The following is a 21,914-nucleotide window of genomic DNA, read 5'->3' on the forward strand; positions in this document are numbered from 1 at the left end:
TATCTAAATCTGAATCCGAATCTAAAATTTGCTTCACAACTTGAATCCGATCAGAATACAAATTTTTTACATTGATATCTGAATCCAAATTTTGAATAAAATCCAGCGATTTTCAAATGGTAAGACAATTGGGTATAGGCTATTTATTTAAAATTAAATCCAATCAGATATTTATGTGTATCAAATTCTGAATCTGAATCCAATCAAATGCCATTTCTTAAGTTTGTTTCATATCCAATTTTTTTAAACGATTCAGTCCGTTATCTGATCCAAATCAGATTATTTACATCCAGAATACCAAGTTAACAAATTGCAACCATTCAAGAGAGCTAAACGTTCTTTATGGAAGAAGTTATACATCAAGCTCGATCCTTCATAGAGAAGTTTGGACGAGAAAGGAAAAAGACAAAGCACCAAAAAAAGGATCTTGACCTAAACGAAATTGGCGCATATATATATATATATATATAACCTTCTTGACCAATGAAGGATGGAAGTCTAAATATGGATTGGCCTAAGTCATCTCCTCATATAAGTATCAGAAAAACAAAAAGAAACCACATGTGCCCCCAAACGAGCCAACGTGGGAGGGGGTCGCGGTCGCAGGAGGAGGCTCCATGGGGGTCCTTCCCCCGGGAGCGAGCGTGAGGAGACAAGATGAGCGAGCGTGAGGAGGAGGAGGAGGAGGAGCATGGAGGTAGGGAGACTCCGTGGGGGTCTTCCCCCGATGGTGGGCTTCCAGAGATGGAGATGGAACAGGAGGTGGCGCCTGCCCTGATCGGCGATGCACCTATGGAGGAGGAGACTCTGCCGATTGGGGGCTACAGCTGCATTCGAGGTAAGTCTTCTCTTACTTCCCCTTTACCCGTAAAGATACGGATGATTTTGTGCCTCCTCTTCTGCCCTCCTCTGGAAATGGGGAATCTGAGGGGCAGATGATTGGACGAGAATTGGTCTCTACAATTGGGTATATGAAATCTCCCATAGGGAATGCTTGTTGTGAAGAGGGAAAGACTAGCCACATAAGCTGGGAGAGGGGAAGCAGGGGGTGCAAAGGTCGGAACATTGTAAAGGACACATCTAACTTTAATCTTCTCCTGCATGAAGACCTTGAAGGAGTGGGCAGCAAAACGTAAAAGGACTTGCTATGGAAACTTTTCGTCGGATTTTGTCCTCAACCCCCAGGATCAGCCCCTAGAGGGCCCTATGGGGGAGACCAAGGAGGGTGAGATTCCCATATCAGATTCTCTTCCACGAATTTCATGTCATGGAGTATAAGAGGGTTGGTTAGACGGGAGGCTAACCTAGAACTCTCGTCTCTCCTACAAGCTTTCTCCCCTGGTTGGTTTTGCCTAATGGACACAATGCTCTCTACTAACAAGCTCCAACAATAGCAGCTTATTATGAAGAATTACGGTATGGTTTCCAATTCTCACTTGTCCTCTGGGGTTGCTCGTATTCTCTGTGCATAGGATCCAGCAAGGGTAAAAGCTCAAGTTGTGGTGATAGATCATTATTGGATTTCTTAAAATGTTCTAGGAGAAGCTCCCGGAAGATTTTCTATGTGGGAGGAATCTATCTTCCCACAAACCCATATGCTAGGCAAGTGGAATTTCAGAAACTTCGCTCTCTTCATCAACATCTTCAGAAACCTACTTTGTTGATGAGTGATTTTTATTGCATGCTGGACCCACAAGATAAAACTAGCAATAGTCCCTCACTGTTTTCCTGCAACAATTTTACCTCCTTCCTGGTAAGCAATAGCTTTAATCCTCTGGTAGATCCTAAAAAAACATTCACTTCTAATAACCATAGAAATGGAGAAGCCATCTTCTGCAGGTTGGATTGGTGTTTGTTGAACTCGGCATGGCGTCAGCAATGGTCAGGGAGAAATCAACTGAAAGTGGTGATTCATTCTTCTTCTGATCATTCGCCTCTTGTCTTCTCATCACCTTCTCTGATATGGGCCACACTCGCCCTAGACCTTTCAGGTCTTTTAGTAGCTGGGCCCAGCTACCTGAGAGCCATAGGATAGTGGCTGAAGCTTGGTCTCGTCGTGATTTGGACTGCCCCTAATTAGGGTTATCTCGAAGCTTGAAAGAGTAAAGAAAGATTTATCTAGATGGTACAAATACCAGGATGGGGACATGGATCTTCGCATCAATGCTCTAAAGCAGTCGCTTGAGGACATCCAAATCAAATGTGAAGAGGGGGATAGCTCTGCGGCTCCGGTGGAAATGTTGCTTAGGCAAGAGTTGTTGACTGCTTTCTTGAAAGAAGAAATTCAGTGGAGACAAAAGGCTAGGATTAAATTGCTCCGAGAGGAGGACAGTAATACTACCTTTTTCCAAAGAGTGGTGAAGGGGCATCGTGTTAAAAATCAAATCCTCACAATGAAAGAAGGTGGCTTGGAGTGTGGGGACCAAGATATGATTCAACAAATATCTTTCAACTATTTTTCTAATCTCCTTGACACTACGGATGGCTTGGGTGAGATTCTTCCAGGTTTATGGGATGGAGAGGTTGTGTCAAAGACAGAAAACCAAAGTTTGTTTAAACCAGTCACTAGAGAGGAAGTGAAACAGGTGGTATTCGAGTCCAACCCAGACAACGCACCGGGGCCAGATGGTTTCCCTGGCTCTTTCTTTAGATCTTATTGGAATATAGTGTCAGACGATATTTTTGAGGTCATGCGTAGCTTTATGAATTTAGGGAGGCTAGTCAAGAAGATTAACAGGTCTATGATAGCTCTCATTCTAAAACATGAGAGCGCCAAAAGGGTCACCGAGTTTCGCCCGATTGCGCTTTGCAATTCTTTGTATAAATTCATATCCAAATTGCTGGCCAATAGGATGAAAAGCATACTCACAAGGATTATTGGCAATAAGCAGTGTGCGTTTATCCCGAGCAGATCTATTTATGAAAATATTATTTTAGCTCATGAAGTTGTTCATTCGTTGCAACTCTCCAAGAGGCCTTCTTGCTACTTAAAACTTGACTTGCCTAAAGCATATGATTTGGTTAATTGGAAATTCCTTGAAAATGCTCTGCTCAAGGTGGGATTTCCAGAAGTTTGGGTTACACGCATCATGTCACGTGTCACCTCTGCCTCTGCTTCGATCTTGGTTAATGGGGTTCAAGGTGAATATTTTTATCTTTTTTGTGGGCTTCCCTAGGGAGATCCACTATATTCTTATCTCTATATTGTCATTATGAAAATTTTCAGCAGGGCTATCTTTGGGAGGATGGCAGACCGCTTGTTTAGGCTTACCCTCATACCTCGTGTGGGTCGTGCTCCCCCGTTTCTTGCCTTTGCGGATGATGTCCTCCCTTTCAGCGACATTTCTCATGTTTCGATAGAGCAAGCGCAAGAAACATTGCGGCTCCTAGTGACTAATGCTGGTCTAATGGTTAACTCCCAAAAATTTAATATTTATTTTTCTGATGCAGTGTCAGCTGAGGCGAAAGACTGGATTTGTGCCACTCTTGGGTGGTCTTGTGATGACATCCCTACATCTTACCTTGGGCTGCCTTTGTTCAGTGGTAAACTTAAGGATAAACAGTGTTAATCACTCATCAACAAGGTCCAAAAACGGCTTTCTTTGTGGAAGTCGACCACACTCTCCTATGCTGGCCGATTATGCCTCCTCAAACACATCCTTAGCAGTGTTATTGGCTTCTGGACGTAAGTCTTTACTCTTCTTAAGAAGTTGTTCGGGCTACTTGTTACATCTGTGGCTAATTTTTTATGAGGAGGAGATGAGAACTCTAGAGCTAGGCACCTTATTGCTTAGGACCAAGTTTGTAAACCTTACTCAGAGGGAGGTGGGGGATTACCACGTCTCGAAGAATGGTCTAAGACGTGTCAGGTAAAATGGTCCCTTTTCATATGTGCTCATGAATTAAATTGGGCCAAATTTTGCCACAAGAAATATGTTACTCCTAGGAGTTTATGGGTTATTAAGCCCAAAGCGAAACAGTCTTGGTTTTTTAAGATGTCCTGGTATCCTGTTAAGGGAAATGTTGTGTGGCAGATCAACAGAGGTGAGATAAGCTATTGGTATGGTAAATGGGGAGGTCATGATGCCTTTCTAGAAGAAGAACTTTTATTCCTCCAAGAATCTAGAACAATGACCATCCAGCAAATTTTAGAATCTGATCTCTTCCATGTTCCTGAATTCGGTGTAGTTCTTCGTTAGCTTTACATGCCCAAACCTCAATTGAGAAGTGGTCTGGATGTTCTTCATTACGTTGGGAGGCCTGCCCTTGAAGCTAAGGTGAGAGATACCTTTGAGGATATTAGAGAGAAGTGGCCTAACGAAACTTGGAGGGAACTCATTGGAACAAAGATGTTGGCTGTTGGTTCCCCTACTCAAGACAAACAAAAGAGGAGGGGACTTTTCCTAGCAAATCGCTGTCCTATTTGTACTTCCGCTGAAGAGTCAAATGGGCATGTGTTACTGGAATGCTGTCTTGCTAGGAAAATATGGAATTTGGTCTCCAAAAAATTTGGAAAGAAAATTGTGGGAGGATAAAATATCATCGAGAAATTAAAGCGCTGGTACAGCTGTAGCTTCAAGAGAGGTTGGGTCACTCGATGTTGGAGGACTTGCTTTCAAACTGTAATGTAGAGTATATGGAAGTGAAGAAACAAGTGATTTCATGGGGGAGATAGCAGATTCGTAGACTTCATGACAGCTTTGCCGCCCTCCTTGATAGCTGCTGAGGAACTTTTGGAAATGCGGTTTTGGACTAGTTTTGGCATTCTTATGGGCAAATGGCTAACCACTCATCCTAACTATGGAATTATCCAAATAGCATATAGGAAAACTAATGGTGCTTGCTGGGTTGCGGTTAGGGTAAATGGAGCCAAAGTTGTTTTTGATGTGAAAAATCCTTTCTGCCGTAGATCGATATCTCTTTTCCCTGAGATAGAGATGTTAGCTTGGACATTTCTTCACTTTGTCTTCGTTGCTCCATCATTATTATCAGTGCTAACAACAGGAAATGAAAATTCTGGTTTAGCTCTCTTATTGCAGGTAGAGGGGGTAATAGAGCTGCTCCCCAAATTGTGGCGAACAAAATTTAACTTTTTCACATCACAAACTAAAATCCATATGTGCATACTCGTTCCTTGCTGTCTTTAGTTTGAGGTTCAATGTTTTCTCTTGTGCAAGTTGTAGCAATTTTTGTTAGTTCTCCCGTAAATATTGTTTTTTTGACACTGTTGGATTAATAGAATTTAAGGAGGACTCCTCCAGCAGGTTTAATGCGGAAGAAACCACATGTGAACCAATAGAGATATCATTATTTCTAATTTTTATAAAATTAAAAAGTCAGCAAAAAAACTAATCAATCTATAAAGAACAAATGAGCTATAAATTAAAGATAACCAAAATGCCCTCAAAACAGGCGAACCTATGTTATGCTAGTGCAAGCCAACCTGGTGCTATAATAGCGCGTTAGTGACGAAAACACCTTTAGTTCATATTGTAAAAACAAAAAACTTTTTTAAAGATAAAATTAAAAATAAAAAAAAATTACAACGACTATGAAAGACAATTCTTTTTAATAAATTATAGAATGTTTTTCCTCCTTTACTGCTTACCTGCACACGATATTCTCTTCAACCACTACACTATAGTGTCTCTTCCTTGTCGTTATAAAGGACCATTTTGGTCATTTGAAAACTAAAAGACTACCCACCAAACCCGCATCTTAGGAAAGCATGTTTGGTTAGGAAGAAATGACATAACTTAATTTACAATAACACTCTTAATAGTAACACTCTCAATTCTAATTATAGATATACGTTTTACACTAACTAAAAAATATTTTAGTTGCGGTAAAAGTAAAACATAAAATAAAAAATTTAAAAATAACTAACTAACATATAACTAATTAAAAGAAATGAACGAGTCGACAGTCAACTGACCCAGTTTCCAGTCGAATCACGAGTTTATCAACTATAACCTATGTTGACCTAATCTATTAAGCAAACCAAAACCTGATAGATATAATTTAAAGATCTTTCATTCAAAGTGATTTCATGTAAATGTTTTAGTTAAAACTTAACAATGCACTTTTAACGGAAGGAGTTCGCTATAAACAAAATGTAAGTTCGCATCTCCATCCGATTATTAACTTTCCATTTTTCTCCCTTCCCAGAGGAAAGGGGGTCGAACATCGGTTCTTCATAAGAACAAAAACCAGAATGCGAATAGATGTCGTCATGTCAAGAAGACAGAACTTTGTTAATCCAATATTTTTCCACAATCTCGTTCACCATCAATGTTCGTGCAATAGGTCAGATCAAACATCATATATAAAAAGGAAATCCATATCAAGAAAACTGAAGGTGGAAACCACGATCCGCAACAATCAGGACATCTGGTCCTCAGTCGCCATTAATGAACAGTGCCACTCTCTGGATAAGGTCCTTCGCGTTCTCACAGTCAGGCTTCATGATATGGAAGACATGGTCCTCCTCCTTATGCTCCACCATCTCCACCACTCCACCCCACTCGCCGCCTCGCAATATCTCGTTGTACTGTCGCGCCCCGTTCCCCAGGCGGTCCTTTCCGGCGAGGAACACGATTACCCGGCGGCACTGGAGCAGCGAGAGTTTCGGCGCTTCCGGCGAGGTGAGGTTAACAAGAGGGTGGTCGGTACCGGACTTTTCGGCCGATGGGCATGTGAGTACCCACATCTTGTTCGCCTTGATTTGCCACTGCCGCAATTCCTCATCCTCGGACAACGACCACCCGGCGAAGAAAGGGTGGAGCAGGACCAAACCGTGAATCGAGACCGGGACGTCATCCTCCGGCAGAGGTCCGAAAACCGGATGACCGCTGGCAGCCATCGCGAGGTGGTGGGCAAGGTTGGCGCCCGCGCTGCCGCCGGCCAAGTAAATCCGGTCGAAGTCGCCGTGGTCCCTCAGCCACGGCTCTGCTACCTCCCCTGCCCCGGCTTGGCGCGCCACCCATTGGAGGGCCGCCCACGAATCGAAGTGGGCGATTGGGACGGGGTACTCCGGCGCGAGGCGGTAGTCGACGGAGACGGCGAGGACTCCAGCCTGGGCGACGAAGGCATTGCAAAAGGCGTGGTGGGAGCGGGATCTGGAAGACTCGACGCAGAAGCCGCCGCCGTGGAAATACACGACAATGGGGACCTTCTTGCTGGGATCGGAAAGGGGAGGGAGGTAGAGGCGAACAGAAACTCCGGTCTCCGGGCAGACGACGACGTCCTTGGAGGTGATGCCGGTCTCAGGGTGGAGGCCGGCAGGGACAAGTTGGGTGGTGAAGATCCTCTGCACCCGACCGTCCTTGTAGACGCGGACGAAAGGGAAGAACTCGAACTTGATATCGGCAGATGGTGATGAATCCATTGGTGGGGAGCGCAGAGGAGCAGATCGGTGATCGAGAATCTGCTCAATCGTCTACCTTTGTAGATGAAGACTTGGGGAAAGAGAAAGAGAGAGGAGATGGAGGAGGGTAGGTGGGAAAGTGGATGTTTGGTGGATGAGAGAAAGGTACGAGAGGTTCGGTGGCGTTTGACGAAGTGCAGTGTGGACTTCGAAGCAACAGCCATGGCGGTGGTGGGGACTCTGTCGCTCCGGGGTTGTTGGTGGTCTTTTTGGACATTTCCTATCAAAGGCATCTTTCTTCATCATCGCAACTTGCCGTCCAACCTTTAAAAAAAAAAAAAAAATCACTCCTATGATTGGTTCAACAAAAGCTATGATATTCAATGAGAAATCAGATGAGGGTTTTGAATTTAATTGAAACATGAAGCAGCTAACTGCAAATTCTAGATAACTGACATATGCCAGATGCTGCCGGTGGTTAAAATTTTAAAAATTGTGACAAAAAAATAATAAATTATCAGTAAAACTACCATAAATTACCAGGCATTTGTTTAATTTGCCATATATTTAAAATTACCAGATGGAGGCGCATTAAATTTTAAAAATCTTCACAAACCAAGATTAGTCTTCCCTGCAAGAGTCTCAAGATGAGTTTAAATTTATCATTGGTTTAGCTACCATGCACCAACAACCAATTAGGACACTAATTAATTACATCAATGTAGGACACTAATTAATTATATCAATGAGGTATATAGCGCATGCGATTTTCTTTCTCTTTCTTCCTACCCAAATTTGATTCTGCCCAGCAGAGCTACTTGTTGTGCCCACTTCGGTCCATCAAAAAATTTCATGCAATATCTCAACATCACATTGCCGTGACTTAAAAATTATGTGAAGTGTATATTAAAAATTTTCAACATTAAAGAAAAAGAAGAGAAAAAATATAACATCTTGGTGGGAGTGAATAAACAAAGGAAAAAGTCAAAATCAAAGAAAAAATTAAGTTTACAAATATTGAAGTTTTAAAAATACACTCATACCTAACCATACCCATCTGCCCATGCTCACATACCGACACGGTTAGTTGGACAGATCACACATAACCGTGTAACTTAGATTTTACTGTGGTAACTTCTGTTGCTTTACCTTAACGTTCTTTTACATAAAATTTCGATATTAATTTTAAAATGAACATCAGTAGGCTATGGCATCACTCGAAAGGAGACCGTTTTGTGTCGTATGTCTATGGTCAAACATTTGAAAAAGAAATGTTTTTCGATAACAGGCGCAAAGCTAGAATTTTTTTTTTTTTTTACGGAGCATTAAATATATAGATAACAAAATTTAAAGTAGCATTCGGACAGTGACACGGTCTCGTGGGACTGATTTATATAATTCGATCAATGTATGATTTCCTTGTTCAGCTCGAAACACAAAATTGTTAATCTACATGATCAGGTAGACAAATAACTACAATTAGTTATAAGATTTTCCTGTAAGAAATGGTTATTTCATCTTGTATGTTAGTTCAATCTTTAACTCCACCTTGAGTACACATTTTCAGCGACGCGGCTCCATATTTTCGTCATTGAAACTCATGCTTAAGACTTAGGACCTCCCTGAGAAAAAGCCTTGTTAATCCACAAAAAGGTCAAATATAGTAAGTAAATGAAAGTCCCTTTTTTTTTTTTTTACCAAGCTTATTCTTGCAATTCCAATAAACAACTCACAGTTGAAACACAGGGAAGTTGATTAACAGATCAAGTATGCAACAACTGTAAGAGCGAAACAACTGAATCTAACCACATGCAACGGTCTAATTCTCACCAGGTAAAATAAAATAATGGAGATGCTTGAGTGAACAATTATATGAAAATGGGACGGATCCAATTACCTTTACTAGCATGCAGGCACCTCAATGGGCCTTGCCATTATGAAAAGAAACACGGCAAGAAAAACCACTTTGTATCTCATAAAATTAATCAGCTCAAGAAAATTCCAATAGAATTTGTCTTCATATATATATATATATATATATATATATATATATATACAAAAATGGAAATACCTTAGTTATTTAAATAACCCAACCAAAGCGTCTAAAATTGAGATCGAGTTGGGTGCGCAGTGGTGTGCACACACAAATATACACCAAAGGAAAAAGAAGGGGTTGTGGCATTTTCTACATTTTTATAAAATATATACATTTTAGATTTTTAATTTTTACATTTTCCCTTTTTGTCATTCTAAAAAGCAGGAGTAGAGGGAGGCGTGGGCAATTGCCCACACAGGACAACAAAAATTGGTTATTTTTATATTAAATTTCATGGTAGTTTTTTTTTTTTTTTTTAATTCACATACAGGTGCCCCTTAAAAATCTAATATTATATAACTAGTGCTCATTTCCCAAATTTTCTGGCTGTGCCGCTGCTAAGAGATTTTTGTTTTTTACTTAGATAGGAGTATGTTGTTCATTACACACTCATGTACACAATTTTTCGTGCACGAGGGTATTGCACATAACCAGTTTGGTCGAAAGTTAAGTCCTGCTTGAAAAAGATCTATCTTTAGAAAATGTCAGATCCATAGTGGACGGCGATAAGGTATGTTTCATTCTTTGTTCCCCCATGACTTTTCTGGCATTTGAGAATGTAAGCGTTATGCACTTGAGGTATTTTGCAAAAAAACTTATAAATAACGAATTTGGAGAAGATACACAAAAGGAAGTAAGGGAAAAGGTGAAATCCAATGCAATTATATGCATTTATCTAAGCCCCATGAACACAAACAGTTATTCTTGTTGAAACGGGTTATTGTTCAATTTTTTGTACACAAAAGTGTGTAATGACCAAAATACTCTTGAAAAAGTAAAACAATAAGATTTGTAGAAGCATAAAAAGGAGTTCATGTTATGTGCACACTCCTGTGTAAAAGAAAAATTGTGCATATGGATGTATAATGACCGAAATACCTCAAAAAAAAGTGGATTTTAGAAGGACAAAAAAGGAGTTCAGAAAATATTAAAGGTATAAAATGTACATTTTTTATATAAGATTACAAAAAATGCCCCAATTCCCTACTTTTTTTTCTCAAGTATATATTTGTGGCGTGCATGGGGTGTACATGTACACAACTCGAATACTCGATCATTATTCTTGTGCTATGAAGCAATAAGTTAAACAAGATCATGTAGCAACTGACGAAAGCATTAATGGGCAAGCTGTTACATCGATGTAGAAGTAGAAACATAGAGGAAGGCTATGGGATAGGGTTCAAGGAAGAGCAGATGCACCCACCTGCCGTCTGGCAGCCATCCTAGCTAGCAATGGCTGCAGATAAAACTAGGTAAAATTGCCCTAAGGCTTGAGAAGGGAAGCCGACAAAGTAGAAATTCATTAGAAAAAATTGGGTGACGAGTAGTCATGAAGAAAACAAGACAGAAAGTAAGCAAAAAAGCCATATAATAAAGAAGAGAGAACAGAGAAAAGAGAAAAAAGAGAATGAATAGCTAATCTGTGGCTGATCGCAATTCCTGTGTATATAATTTCATGCACCATTTTAATAATGACAAAATCCTTATGATTAATACAAAAAGAAACTTCTGTGTAGAGACAAAAAAAAAAACCCAAAAAAAAAAATTTAAAAAACCCAAAAAAAAAAAATTTTGGCATTCGATAAAGGTAAAATTTGTCAAGTCCATGTATGCATATCGTTACGACTAATACACCCCTTCAAATAGTAAAAAAACATTTTAGTTTTTTGCCCCGCTTATAACATTATCTCATAAATATTTTATTATCTCATACTTATGTTTAACATTATTTCATAGATCCGTCCATTATCTTATAAACATTTTATTATCTCATAAACATTATCTCTTATTTATGTTTAGTGGTATCTTATACATCCGTTTGTTATCTCATTATCTCATATATCTTTTTGTTATCTTATAAACATGATCTAATACTTATGTTTAGTGTTATCTCGTACATACGTACATCAATTTGTTATTTCATAAATTTTTTTTATCTTAGAAATATTATCTCATACTTATTTGTTATTTGATGCCAATTTATTATCTCACACATGCAATGTTTGAGCATAAAATAAATTTAAATGTTGGTAGTATGGTCTACATTTGGTGTACGCTCGTCACAAACATAGGACAACATACAAAACTCTCTCGATCGGCTACTGTTTTGTTTTGAGGATGTGAAAACTTTTTCTTTTTGGTGCAAAACAACCAGACCTGAAAATGAATTGCACTCCGACTACCATTGCCATGGACAGCAAGCTCTTCGAACAATGATTGGCATCTGATTTTCCTTGAGGAGCATTCTCCCAGACCACCATCACCATCGACCGTGACTTTGCTTCTCCCCCCATGATCACCATTGTGGCATGTATGCTTTGAAGCGTAACGGTGATGTCACTTGACATAGTGTCATTTCCCACCTACAGCCATTTGTGATGCCATCTCCCATGGCGTCCTAATGGTTGGGTCAGAATGCACTCCCTCACTATTGCTATTTCTCTTAGCCTGACTTTGGTTCAGACAGCACGCAGTCTGCTGACAAATTTTCTCATGCCATCGGCAGTAGTTGACGGTCTGTACTGCTGCTTTTATCTACATGACGACTCAACAATTTAGCTGTAAATTAATGGATTACATTTTGCATCTTATTTATGTATGTTACTGAAACGGTAAAGAAGAATGCTAGCCAACTGATTACGAAGACAATCAATCAACATGCAGTCAGACTGTTGTTCACATCCCCAAATTTTCATTGGTTTTGGAGTGCTCCAAAAAAATAAGGTTTTATTTTGAAATAGGAAAGAAAGGGACTTGCCCGTCGGCACAAGGATCGATCGTTTCTGGTGCCTTTACCAAGGGTAATCAACTCAAGGGCTATGTTTATCATTGATGCATTTCGTTTTAATTTAAACATCTTTTTTATTCTATATGCGGTGTAAAAAAATATTGAAACTTTGATGTTTCAAATTTTTGAAAAGATTCTTGAAGAATTATTTGAGAATGTGAAACATTTTATGAAAAACTAGAACAGGGAAATCTTTGTAAATATCATTTGGAAAGTTTGAGAAATCATTTTGAATTCATTTTATTGCTCTTTTAAGACTTTAAGTAAGTTAGAGATTTTACTCTAATTCGGTTACCACCTAGTTAGATTTCCATCTCATCTTGCTTAGTTCTTTGGAGTGGTGCTTGTGATCATAAATGATGTTAAGTAGAATGCATGAATGTATTGATCCTACATAATTAGAAGAGAATAAAACATTTCTACCACAACATTCATCTAAGACATTAACACCACAACATACATCCAAGATTTTTGTAATAAATATTTTCAAGAAAGATAAAAGTTTTTGAAAATTGAATGGGATTGTAGACCCTCAAGCATGAATCCAATATTAGGTCATTACTTGATTTTTGTTGTTAATGAAGTCTAAAAATGAAAAATTAAAATCTTAAATGATGAGAAAAAAAATATTGAAGGAATGGAAAAGATGAAAGACTTTCATAGAGAGAAATGTAGAGAAAAAGAGAAAGAAAGAAATCTTGAAAATCATAAAGTCAAAGATTTAAAAAAAAAGTGAGATACATATTCATATATATATGTATATAGATAAGTACATGAAAGCTTGTGAAAAGGAGGTTTAAATCAAATAGAGAAGAGAAGATGACTTTAGAAAAAGAGAGATTTTAGAATTGAATACATACATACATACATACATACATACATACATACATATATACTTATATATATATATATATATATATATATATATATATATATATATATATATATGAGAGTTTGTAAAAGTATGTTAAATCATAAAGAGAGAATGACAAAGAAAGATATTCATGTGCACATATACGTATATAACATGTACATACGCATATGTCTTCATGAGTATTATAGTAAAAAATTGAATTAAAAATAGCCGACTTCGATTTTTGATATAAGCCGGAGGGGAACTTGGGCTCATGCAAGAACCTAAGTCAAGTTCTCCAAGGTCGTATTAGAAAAGATTCTTTTGAAAGTATTTTAAAAAACACAAACATAAAACATAGTTATTTAATTAGTTGCAAGAGAATATGTTTCTTTCCCCATTGGATATGGAAGAAACTCAAACCACATGATAGGGCGCTTATTAGGGTTCCTAATCGGGTGATTAAAAAGAAACAAATGAAAAATGACATGGAAATGCACTTTAACATGTACAAATTAGTGAAGGTTCTTTTTAGGTTGGACAAGTCCCAACCTCAAAATTAATCAACACAATAATAAGGAAAGAATCTCAAGCCACACTCTCATTCTCACCATGCATTCATATATATATAGAAAACCAAACAACTAACCATGGATAAACCCAAACAACTAACCATGGATAATATGTAGACAATATTGAAGGAAGGAAAAAGAGATATGGAGATTCAACTAAGAGGGAGAGTATGATTCAACTATGAAAAGAAATATCATCTCATCTTCTCATGCTTCCAGTGCATTTGAGTATAGTCTATTGACTCTAAAATAGAGATTGATAGCTATCTCCTTTAGCCATGGGGAAATGAGGAAGAGAGAAAGAGGGGAAGCAAGACAAGACCATTTTCAAGAAATGAAATAACATGACTCAAGCATGGAAATGAAGGTCCATCTCATTTTCTCATGATCCTGGTGCACTTGAGCATAGTCTCTTATCTCTAAAATAAAGAGAGCTATCTCCCTTGGCCATGAGAAGAGGAAGAAGAGAGAAAGAGGAGAAGCAAGGTAAGACAATTTTCAAGAAATGAAATAACATGACTCAAGCATGGAAATGAAAGATCATCTCATCTTCTCATGCTCTCGGTGCACTTGAGCATAGTCTCTTATTTCTAAAATAGAGAGTGAGAGCTATCTCTTTTGGCCATGAGGAGATGAAGAAGAGAGAAAGAGGGGAAGCAAGGCAAGACCATTTTCAAGAAATGAAATAACATGACTCAAGCATGAAAATGAAAGATCATCTTACATTTCATCTTCTCATGCTCCCGGTGCACTTGAACATAGTCTCTTGTCTCTATAATAGAATAGAGAGTGATAGCTATCTTCTTTGGCCATAGGGAGAGGAATAAAAGAGAAAAATGAAGAAAGAAAGAGGTAAGATATTGATTACATACCTCTAGTGAGAATAACTTAGGGAAAATGAACAACCATGCTTGAAATAATCTTGAACTTACCTTGAATGAAGCTTCACGATGATGAAGATGAGTCCTCCAAGAGATCTTTGGTGCTCCCTTAAAGAGTTGTAGGTTGCTCAAAGTCGGAGAGAAATAGAAAGAGGAAGAGGGAGAGAGAGAGAACTCAAGAGAAACTCTAAGTCTTCAAGTGAGAATACACTAGAGTTTTTTTCAAGGGCCAACTCTTGCCCAAGAGGGGTATTGTGGAGGTATTTATAGAGAGTTTTGGAGTCAAAACTCAAAATTTGATTTTTTTTGAATTTTAAAGAATTTTGAATTATTTTCATTTTTCTTTAGAAAAATATGTTTTGACTAAGTGGAATTGGCCACTAGCCCTGCAAATACCTCCTTGAGGTATGGGCAGGGCTATACCCACCCAAAATTTTCAAAAAAACCGACCACCAAGGGTCTTTTTTGCAAAGAAAAGGAGGGGGGAGGAGGCCTGCACTGCTGAAGGCTCCTACCCGGGCGCTGTTGCGCTCGCAACAGCGCCCTGCCGCCTTGGTAAGACGCGCACGACAGCGCTCGATGCGCTGCCACGCACAGTAGCGATCTCTTTAAGCAATCACTACTACGATTGCATAACGCGACGCGATTGCTCGCGTGCACGCAGGCGCGCGATAGCGCGCGTCGCTTGACTATGCGTCGCGGGAGCTCTAAGAAAACCCTCATTTAAAAAAAAAAATTAAATAGAATGAAATTTAAAGTGAATAAAATAAGATAAAATCACCCTAAAACCCCCTTTTTTGCTTACAATATGTAGAAAACTGATTTTTTTCGTTATAAAAGAGTGGTCGGCTTCGTTTTGTGTGACTCTGAGCTCGTTTTGAATGCGGGTTCAGTTTAATTTGAGTTTTGAATCTAATTTGGATCAGAAAGTTGGATTTTGGATCTAATTCGGATTTGATAATGGGATTTTGAATTTGAAATGCTAGATTTAGATCTAAACTTAGGTTTAGAAATTCATTTTGAATCAAATAGTTGCGAATTTGTTTTAAATCTAAATAATAAAATAATGGCCTTTTTTTTTGAAAAATTTGGGGTGATAACAGCTGTTTAAGAAGACTGCGTTGGTTACAGATGAGGAAGATGATAAAGGCTCTCAACAATTTGACAAGGAAGGACAATCTAAAAGCGTTAGAAGTACCCATGATTTTGGTGAACATAACTTACAACTCATAAGAGCAATCACTATGGCAATGTAATTTTTCCTAAAATTAAGGAGAAGCTTGAGGTGTAATCGTATAAATAGTAAAGGAACATCTCCACTATTAACATGGTGGGAGAACTATCTCGTGGACATAGGTGATCATTTCACCGAACCACGTAAATCTGTCTTGTTCTCCCTGTGATACATTTTTATTACATGGTATCAAAGCGTCTAGGGTCCTGAGCCGTGAGTTTCTTCAAGTCAAGTACATTCTCAATGGCTTCCACTCAAAAGGCTTCAATGGCCTCCACCAAAACCCTTTCCTCTTTTTACCCATATCCTTACAACTTAAACACTGCAAACTTTGTGACTATCAAGTTGAACCAAACCAATTTTTTGATATGGAAAACCCAGTTGCTTGGACTCATTGAGAGCCATGATATGACTGATTTTATTGAGGGAGAAACGGCTGCACCTAATCCCAAGATAAAGAATACCAAAGAAGATGGTATGGTGGAGGAACAAGTGAATCCAACCTATCAAGCATGGCGAAAATCAGAACGGCTATTGCATGGATGGATTACCGGCACAGTTGCAGAAGCAGTTATGGGTATAGTTATTGGACTTCAAACATTTAAAGAGGTATGGAACACTCTTATGACACATTTCTCTCATAGCTATCAAAGAGCGGGGACACTTGCTTATGCAAAAACTTCAGAGGCATAAGAAAAAAGATTTATCTATTACTGATTATATTTGTGGGTTCAAGAAGATATGTGATGAGTTTGCAGCCATAGGCAAGCCTGTAAAAGATCATTCCAAAGTATTCTGGCTTTTTAGTGGATTGGGGTAGGAGTATGAGTCCTTTACCACTACTAAGAAGAAACCTCCAATGCCTCCATACATAGATGTGGTAGCCCTATTTCAAAGTCATGAAACCATGCAGAGTATGTATCATGAAGACATAAGCCAGCAGCTTGCCTTTTATAGTAAAAAATACTCAAATCCCAAGTTTAAATCAAACAAAAATCAGTTTCTTAATTCAAAGGGGCAAGAGTTCGCACAAGCAGCACAAAGTGGAGGACAATTTAATTCAAACAAAAATAAGTGGTGGACAAAGAGAAAACCAAAACAAATACAAAGGTGTTCACTGCCAAATCTGTTATAAAATGAATCATAACGGTGCCAATTGTTGGCATTGATTCAATCATGCATTTCAAATGCAGGAGGTTCCATATGCCTTGGCAGCTAGGAAGATGGCCAATGGACATGTTGACAAATGGCTTCCAGATACATGGGCATTTACACATATAACTTTTGACCCAGGTAACCTTACAACCTTTGCTAAGTATCATGGTAGCGATCAAATTATGGTGGGAAGTGGTAAAAAATTAAATATTACTCACATTAGAAATGCTAATATTCAAAATGGGAAAGGTGTCTTGCTCTCAATAATGTTCTTGTTGTGCTTCAAATTAAAAAGAATTTAGTTTCAGTCAGCCAATTGACATCTGAATCCATATATTTTTTTAATTTTCTGCTCGTAGTTTTTCTGTTAAGGACAAGAGAAACAGTCAACTAACAACATTAGGCAGTAGAACCCTAGACCTTTATGTTTTTCATGGAACCACTAAGGATCGGCAGCATGCAATCTTCTTTTCTAGCAGATTTCGATCAGTCAATAAAGAGACGTGGCATCAGCGTTTTGGCCATCCTCATTATCATATAGTTGATTTTCTTGTTAGCAAAAATGATATTGAGGTGAGTGGACTTCAATTAAGGATGTTGATTTGTTCCCGTTGTCAAGTTCCCAAGATGTGTAGACTTCCTTTTTTTTCAGTAGAAGATCATTCTCCAATTTTTCTTGAACGTGTTCAGTGCGACTTATGGGCACCAGCCCCCATCATATCTAAACAAAAATTTAAATTTTATGCTATTTTTATTGATTGAGGCTACACGATTTATTTGGTTATATCCTCTTCGGCACAAATCTGAACTTTGTCAAGTGTTTATGGACTTCAATAACTTAGTTGAATGACAGTTTGAGAACAAGTTGAAAATTTTTCAAACAGATGAAGGGGGTGAATTTAATGGTCAGGTGTTAGCAAATTATTTGAGAAGTAATGGCATTCATCACATTAAGTCATGCCCCAAAACGTCACCACAAAATGGTTTGGCTGAACAACACCATCGGTCTATCGTTGAGTTGGGCCTTACCATGTTATTTCATGCTCATATACCAATGAAATATTGGGTTGATGCTTTCCTAATTGCTGCATGGTTGATTAGTCGGTCGCCTACTCCGACCTTGAAAATGAAGTCACCATTTGGATGTGCTTTCAAAAAGAAACCTCATTATTCATGTATTCGTATTTTTGGGAGTCGATGTTTTGCTTCAGAGATTATGCTAAACATAAATTTGAACCAAGGTCTTTACCTTGTGTCTTTTTAGGGTATAGTTTCATTCACAAAGGCTATCGGTGCTTATATCCTCCTACTGGTCGTGTGTATATTTCACAACATGTGGTGTTTGATGAAGCTTAGTTCCCTTTCCACAAGCCTGGAATACTATTCCCAAAGGTTGAACATTAGCTTCAACCTGCTACCTTTAATGATTGGACCGATCCTCCTAAAGAACGAACCTTCATTCTGGTCACCATGACAACCATGAACCATCTTTCACTTGTATGCACCACGAAGAGCTCCAACCTCAAGAAGTGCCACCTCATAGTTCAGTTGCCTTTGATAATCATGAATCTTCTTCCACTCGTATGCATCATAAAGAGCTCCCACCTCCAGAAGTACCACCTCCTACTTCTGCTAAATTAATTTCTTATCATGACGAGCTCCCATCTCATGAAAGTTTGCCTCCTACTTCAGCTGAACCGCTGACTCCATCTACAAGTGATGAAACAAAGCCTTCATCTTTCACAGAAGAGACAAGCGGTTTTCATGACACATCCACTCGTGTAATCATTCCACCACCAAACACTCATGGCATGATCACTCAAGCAAAGGCTGGCGTTTCTAAGCCTAATCCTCGCTATTTTTTTACTATGAGTATTCTTCTCGAACCTAAAACGATGAAGGATAGCTTAATGCATGATGAATGGGTCACGATGATGAAAAAAGAACTGCATGCCCTTCACCGTTATCACACATGGACTCTAGTATATTCCAACCGAACATGAATGTGGTAAGTACACGGTGGGTTTTTAATACCAAATTGAAAAGTGATGACACTTTGAAACGATTGAAAGCACGCCTTGTACCTCGAGGCTTCAATCAAATCCCAGGCATTGATTTTATGGAAACTTTTTCCCAATCATTAAACCAGCTATGATATTGCATTGACCAACAACTGGGACATTTAACAGCTTGACGTCAAAAATATGTTTCTCCATGGCAACTTGGATCAAGTAGTTTTATTGAGCAGCCACCGGGGTTCATTGATCTTTCCAAACTAACGCACGTCTACAAACTTCACCCAGCCTTATACAGACTTTGTCAGGCTCCTCGAGCTTGGTACGACCGGTTTGACACTTTCTTGTTAACCAATGATTTTTTATGCAAGCATCTTGGACTTTTCTCTATTTGTTTATCATGAAACATGAGGTACTATTTTTTTTTTTTTTTTTTTTTTTATGTTGATGACATTATATTAACGGGAAGCAATAGTATCTTTCTTCAACAGTTTGTCAAAGAGTTGAACATTGAATTCGCCATGAAAGATCTTGGATATCTTCATCATTTTTTGGGGGTTGAAGTTGTCAAAACCAGATCTGGACTTTTCTTACATCAAAAGATGTTGTACTTTTAGTTTGCTTGAGCGTGCAAAGATGCTTGGATATAAACATGCTATTACACCTTTGGTTCAACATTATAAAGCCCCCATTGATGGTCTTCCATTTTCCGATCCGACATCATTTCAGAGCCTAGTTGGAGGGCTCCATCACTTAACTTTCACAAGGCCAGGCATATCATTCAATGTGAACTATGTTACTTAATATATGAAGACACCTACGAATAGCCACTTTCAACTTGTTAAGTGTGTATTTCGATACATTCATGGGACTATTTCTGATGGTTGCACTTTCTCTCCTCAGCGAGATTTTTGGCTTCATACTTTTTCAGATTCTGACTGGGCAGGTCACCATGGCACTTGATGCTCTACTACTGTACTTTCATTGGCACAAACACAAATTATATTTCTTGGACAGCTAAGAAACAACCAACAGTTGCTCGCTCTACAACAGAAACTGAATATAGATCTATGGCATCTGCAGCTGCTGAACTTACATGGATTACATATGTTTGGAAAGATCTTGAAATTTATTTGGCCCGAGCTCCAGTTTTATATTGTGATAATATGTATGCTTTACAGGTTTCTGTTAAACCAATTTTTCATTCCCGCATGAAGCATGTGGAATTAGATTACCATTTCCTTCGTGAAAGGGTAGCGCTTGGTCAGTTTACCACACAATTTGTGCCTTCTTCCCAACAAATTGCTGATATTTTCACAAAGGCGTTGTGCCGCAATATCTTTAGTTTACTCCGAGACAAACTGCGCCCGACAAATGCCCCGCCCAGTTTGAGAGGGGATGAAATGGTAAAGAGGAATGCTAACCAACAGATTACAAAGGCAATCAATCAACATGCAGTCAGGCTATTTAAGAAGATTGTCTCAGTTATAGATGAGGACGACAATAAAAGCTCTCAACAATCTAACAAGGAAAGACAATCTAAAAGCATTGATGATTTTGGTGAACAGATCTTTACAACTCATAAGAGCAATCACTATGACAATGTAATTTCTCCTAAAATTAGTGAGAAGCTTGAGATGTAATCTTACAAATAGTAAAGGAACATCTCCACCATTAACACGGTGGAAGAACTCTCTCGTGGACGTAGGTGATCATTTCACCATAAATCTGTCTTGTTCTCCCTGTGATTCATTTTTGTTACAGTTACATGCATCTTGGTGTCAGTATAAACATCAACAAAGACACACACACACACACACACACATATATACTGATTCATTTGAACCACTTTGATTTTATTTTTATTTTTTTAATATATTGCTTCTCGCCCAACCCCGCCAATGGCCAGCCAAATCTCTATCGTAGGGAAGGAGGAGGCCTGGCGTTTCCTCCCATCCTGTTGCCAGTCTGATGGAGCCCCGGTCTCCCCTCGTGTCACCGGACGGTCTGCCAAGACTGCATTGGGCGGTGCCTCGGCAGTGGAGAGCCACATGGTGCCCACACCAGCTTCACAAAATTAGTTTAATATATATGTAATGTTTGATATATTTGATTGTTATATATATAAGTGCCCCAAACAAATTAAAGGTATTGAATAAGTGCCCTACCATAAAAAATTTCTGGCTCCGCTAGTGTGCCTCAGCATGCTCTCCAATGATGCCGGGGGAAGCCATCAGCTGTGAGAGGGAGGAAGAGTGGGGAAAGAGAGAGAAGGAGAAAACGGAAAAATTTGGACTATCTGATTAAATCGACAGTTCAGATTTAATGTCCGTTGTATCCACAATGTGGAGTCACCATTCAATTATATATATATATATATATATATAGATATATATATATATATAATTTTTTTATTGCTGATCAACTTGCTAAAACTTAGCTGATTCACTTAGGTAGTGCCAACCAATTAAGTGCCCCAAAGCGGTCGATAAGTATGTGACCTAGTCGGCCTGCACGTCCCAAAAATTTCAATAAAACGTATAACATCTGATTTTATGGTTCGAGGAGTAATCTGGTCAAGATAACATATGGATCGGCTTAGGTAACTAATTTGTTATCTTCCTTATTTTTTCTAATATTTATTGGTTTCTTTAAGAATTCCATGAATTAATTCGGACAAGTACAAGTTTACCTGACATATATTTCCTAGTCCAGAGAACCTATTTTTAGTGCTTCCAATGGAGAAAACTAAAGCTCGTTGGTAGATCCCAATACAGCCTTTTATATCATTTATTCAATATATCCTTACAAAATTAATAAGAATTAGGGTCTATTTGGGATTTGCATTGATATGAGATCACTAGTATCTTTGATTCTACGGATTCAAGGTCGAAACCAACCAAGGTCAAAACCAACCCCTTCTCTCTCTCAAAATCCAACCTCAAATCCACGGTT

The 21,914-nt window shown here is 38.6% G+C and overlaps 1 protein-coding gene across 1 annotated transcript; it reads right to left on the bottom strand.

Moving 5' to 3' along the window:
* Positions 1-6,221: 6,221 nt before the first annotated feature.
* LOC116261903 (probable carboxylesterase 2) lies at positions 6,222-7,564 on the bottom strand. The gene has a single exon (XM_031640832.2). The coding sequence runs from the start codon at positions 7,385-7,387 to the stop codon at positions 6,398-6,400; it is 990 nt and encodes a 329-aa protein (XP_031496692.1). The 5' UTR covers positions 7,388-7,564; the 3' UTR covers positions 6,222-6,397.
* Positions 7,565-21,914: the final 14,350 nt, after the last annotated feature.

Source organism: Nymphaea colorata, chromosome 10 (assembly GCF_008831285.2).
Source record: "Nymphaea colorata isolate Beijing-Zhang1983 chromosome 10, ASM883128v2, whole genome shotgun sequence".
Classification (NCBI taxonomy): domain Eukaryota; kingdom Viridiplantae; phylum Streptophyta; class Magnoliopsida; order Nymphaeales; family Nymphaeaceae; genus Nymphaea; species Nymphaea colorata.

Bases quoted from the DNA above. Each gene is read 5' to 3' on its own strand.
- LOC116261903 (XM_031640832.2), bottom strand. From the start codon at position 7,387: ATGGATTCATCACCATCTGCCGATATCAAGTTCGAGTTCTTCCCTTTC.